At 44.0% G+C, this 4,470-nt stretch overlaps 1 protein-coding gene across 1 annotated transcript; it reads left to right on the top strand.

The window, feature by feature from the left end:
- Positions 1–376: 376 nt before the first annotated feature.
- On the top strand, positions 377–1,808 carry LOC114572426 (homeobox protein HMX3). The gene is made up of 2 exons (XM_028604059.1): positions 377–737; positions 910–1,808. Exons 1-2 carry the CDS (start codon positions 515–517, stop codon positions 1,485–1,487), a joined length of 801 nt encoding a protein of 266 aa, XP_028459860.1. The 5' UTR covers positions 377–514; the 3' UTR covers positions 1,488–1,808.
- The last annotated feature ends 2,662 nt before the right edge of the window (positions 1,809–4,470 follow it).

The raw sequence follows: 4,470 nt of genomic DNA, 5'->3' as shown, positions 1-4,470 counted from the left end.
TTGACACACTTTTTTTCATGTATGGGACACCCACATCTGAGTCGAATTAAGCAGCCTGGCCGAACTTCAGAAAGAGAGAGAGCAGGCTAATCAAAAGCACCATCGATTGTGCATGGTCTCACAACGCACATACAGTCCTATGGTGTGAAATAACAGTGACATTAAAGGCTTTATTTCCCCGAGGGACTCCTGCAGGGCTCCCGAGGATCAAGGGGGTGAGTGGAGGAGAGGGAGGAGGGGGGGGGGGGTCCCCCCTCTCGTCCCATCCCCTTGCTGTCATTGGTCCGTACCGCACGCTCCTCTGGACCAATCAGCGAGGACAACGCGCGCTCCATCCGGTGTGTGCAGTAACGGTAGAGGCAGAGCATCTGCAGCCCGGCAGTGTGTGCTCAGTGGCTGCTGCTATGGTGCGTAGAGCATCGAGACGTTAGTGGTCATATTAACGTCCCGGGTTAGAGTGAACGGCGAGTAGAGTCGCGGAAGTAAACAACAAAGGACTGAAGCTTTGGAGAATATGAACAAAGTGGACGCACCATGCCGACCCGCCGCCTCTCTCAAATTCACCATTGACAGCATCCTCAATCTCAAGACAAGCGGGAGGAACTGTGACAGTTGTCACCCCGCCGGACTGCGGGATGATTCGGCCACGGCGACGCTTAAAGACGGTTTCCAGAGCGCGCACGAGGAGCACGTAGGCCAGCAGCGGCGTGACCCGGGTAGCAGGCTTAACGAGAAAGGTAAGAGGGGTCTGTTTGGGGAACGTGTAGCTGCGTACGGAGACCTTCTGACATCTGGGTCCACCATTACGCAACACACTCCCTCACCACATGGTCTTACAATTTTCTAATGGTAGCAGCACAGCTGAGACGTAACCGCAGCGGGGTAAACGAAGTGTCATTTTGTTCGCAGAGTTGATCACGGACTGCAACGGAGCGACGGATTCGGTGATCATCAGCCGCGGAGACCCGAAGACAGCGGCGGCGGAGGTGCGCTTCGAGAGCGGGGACAGCAGCTGCGACGACAGCAGTTCCACCACCACGGCCGCGGACACCCAGAAAGGAGGCAGCCCTGCCAAGAAGAGCAAAATGATAACGAAAAAGAAGACGCGCACTATTTTCTCCAAGAGACAGATTTTCCAGTTGGAGTCTACCTTCGACATGAAACGCTATCTGAGCAGCGCGGAGCGCGCGTGCCTCGCCAGTTCCCTCCAGCTCACGGAGACCCAGGTGAAAATATGGTTTCAGAACCGCAGGAATAAATTGAAACGGCAAATCTCGACCGAAATCGACGGACCTGTTACCGATTTCCCTGAGACTGGAAAGCCCGTGGTGGTGGGGCAGCTGCCGGCCTTGTATAAAGAGAGTAGCCTTCTGGGGAGATGCCTGCTTCCCATGCCTCTGCCCGTTGTGTACCCGGGGAGTAGCACGCCTTACCTCTGCTTCACAAACGCCAGCAAGTACTTCAGCCTGTATGACGGGGACGTATGATGCTTTCATTCCTTCCCAACGTGAAAGAGACACTTTTTTGGTGGTCTGTTGCCAAGTTTCAAGCATTTAAGGTGTTTAGATGGTGGGCCGGAGCTGCGGCCCTTACCGTTTATCAGGACTGCAAGTACAACGACAGAGGAGTAGTTACATATCACTTACAAAATAAGCTGGATCGGTATTATTTATTTTTCAGTCAAAGCTATGGCTTTTTTTATGGAGCTGATTGACACTAAACCTGCTAGAGTAACACAGCCTTTTTTATTTTTTTTATTTTTGGAAATAGCAGGCTAAGCTAATGATAGCCCGAGGGGGGCCTAAAACACGTATCAATCTCAACATTTTATTGTTTACATGACATGGCATTTTTATTATTATTAATATTTTTATTATTATTATTATTATTATTATTATTATTATTATTATTATTATTATTATCATCATTATCGACAACAGCATTTCCAGCAGCCTACGCCACCAAAGAAATTACTATAGCCTATCTATTTGCATGCATTTCCTGTATTATAATGAATTTTGAATTATTGAAATGATCTATGTATTTAAATGAATGTAATTAACATTTTATTCTATGTTTCACGCATGTCTATTTTTTTCTGAGCATCCTACTATTCTTACTTTATTCCACGTTTCTCTATAGGCACCATTTACTGAAACTGTTATTAAAACATCTTCATTCAAGAAATGAAATTTTACAGAATTCATTCACTATTTTGAACTGATTTTTTTTTTTTTTTTTGTATTTCAGACAGATGAGGAGGATACAATGTATGTTCAGTCAGTTTATAAATGACAGTTTGGTTATTTTTTTGTGTGTGTTTTTGTAATCTCAGCAAATTACTACATGGACTTTAAAGATAAAAAAGACGTTGCACAATCTTAAGTCAAAGTAAAAACATAAAAGGCCCACACTTTTTTCCCTGCAAAAGCCCAGGCCTCAACATGTTTTAACCACAGCGTGTACTCAGTTTTAAATTGGGAGCAAAGCAGTTTGTATAAATGGTATAAAACCAGAATAAATTCAGAATCACTTATCAAATCCATTACTCACATCTTGATATTATAAGTACAAACAACAAGACCTGTCATAATGTCAGTAAGTCTGGGTAGAATGTGTGCAAAACTGTGGATGTCAATATCGAAATTGAAATATTTATCTGCAACTGGTCATATAACCAGCATATTCAAACTAGAGATTATGGTATATCAGATTGGCTATGTGATATTATTCCAATTTTTTTCTTCCTTGAGAAACTAAAAACAGTTGGAAGAATACTGATCAGTTGCCATACATTTAGCCTATACATACTACTGTATGGTCAATACCTGCACATTTCTTCCATGCAGGAAGTGGTGGACAGACAGGAGGTGAGACTCATCCGCTTCTGAGTTTCTGTGTAAAAGATTCCAGATACTTTGATGCAAACTACACAACATTGTGAGCAACATGAGCAACTCATTTTGGGAAAGTGGTGGCCAGAGGCAGACAGGAGGCGAGTCTCATCCCTTCCTAAGTTGCTGTGTGTGAGACAGCGTCTAGATCCTTAAGCTCTCTTCCTGAACGGAGGCCACTCTGTTGTACCACAGCCACAGACCAATTTACCAGCAGCCTCAGCATAATTCAAAGTGTACACAATGGAAAGCTGTGCTCCCACTCCTGTGAAGCCAAGCCAAGGCTCATGCTCTTGTGGACTAGCTTCAAGTCAGGCATATTACTAAAGATTTGGGGTATGCGCTTTGCAAATACACCTCGAACGGAAGACTGAATTAATGCACCACACTAATCCATACTAAAATGGGGTCATTGGCTTTGTGCATTTCCTGTTTCTTTGATAATATTAGCATTCGTTAGTAGCGCAGAACTGAACTGGATCCAAGAAATCTAAGCTAAAATTATCCCACATGAATTATCAAAGTATGAGAATTAGAATCATGCTATTTTTCCACTAATAAAAATCTACTTCCTGCATTGACTGAGGTGAGAGTCAGTTGACCTTATCAGTGCTGCCCTTTGACCACATTTTACCACGACACTTACCCAGCACATTAGACCTAATCATACGGGACAGAAAACTTTATAGGCATACACTAGGTACATATATCGGATGCAAACTGGATCTTACATTCAAAATCAGGACACTTATTTGTTCATTATCTGTCCCCTGGCACCAAATAATAAAGAAATCTCTGCAGTGTTTGCATGCATCATTAAGTGTGTGATTCAGAGACACACACACTGCGTGTTTGTGTGCCTGTGTCTATAAACCAAAGAAGAGCAGGCTGTCTCGTGTTTCAGAGCTGCTAGAGAGACAGTTACACCACTGCTCAGTACCCACAATCCCTGGCGGCTACCCGCTCAGACATGATGGCAGACTTTCAAGATACGAGGTGTGGTCAAATGCTGCGTTGTTAACCTTTAAATCGTATTTAGTGGAGACATGAATTAAAGATCATACTATCTTTAAAGGCACTCAAATGGGATCCTTGTAATGCAGAGACTAAGGTAAAAATATTTCTAGTATATAGTTTTATTTATTATGAATGACCTTACTGAGTACATGCCAAACATCAATGCACTATTTTTTTTATAAGAAGTGCTAATTGTTGTCTACCACTGTGCTCTTTCCATTTTGTCACTCCATCCTCCTCTCCTATTCTTACTGTACTTGCCTCCCGCCTCTTGCCTTGTCATAGCTCATCACAGTAGTCTGTGCACTGAAGCCTGGCTGTGTGCGATTATGAATGAATTAGGGAGGACTGTGGGGGAGAGTGTGTAACAAAGAGAGAGAGAGAGAGAGAGAGGGAGAGAGGGAGGGAGGAAGGAGAGATCGCTCGGAAGCAGTTGATGAGTGTGTGTGTTGGAAAAACTACAATCACGTTTGTATTTCTGCATGGGTCTGCGCCTCTCTATAGCTGAGGTCTGGCTGGTTTAGGAGCAAGGAAGTCCTGTTCCTGTTGGTTGGAGAGC

This window comes from Perca flavescens, chromosome 2, assembly GCF_004354835.1.
Source record: "Perca flavescens isolate YP-PL-M2 chromosome 2, PFLA_1.0, whole genome shotgun sequence".
Lineage (NCBI taxonomy): Eukaryota > Metazoa > Chordata > Actinopteri > Perciformes > Percidae > Perca > Perca flavescens.
The sequence above is the reverse complement of the archived record's forward strand: the minus strand, read 5'-3'. Positions and strand labels throughout refer to the sequence as shown.

Coding starts and splice junctions, on each gene's coding strand:
- LOC114572426 (XM_028604059.1), top strand. CDS start 515: ATGAACAAAGTGGACGCACCATGCCGACCCGCCGCCTCTCTCAAATTC. Junction 738..909: donor TAGCAGGCTTAACGAGAAAG/GTAAGAGGGGTC, acceptor TTTTGTTCGCAG/AGTTGATCACGGACTGCAAC.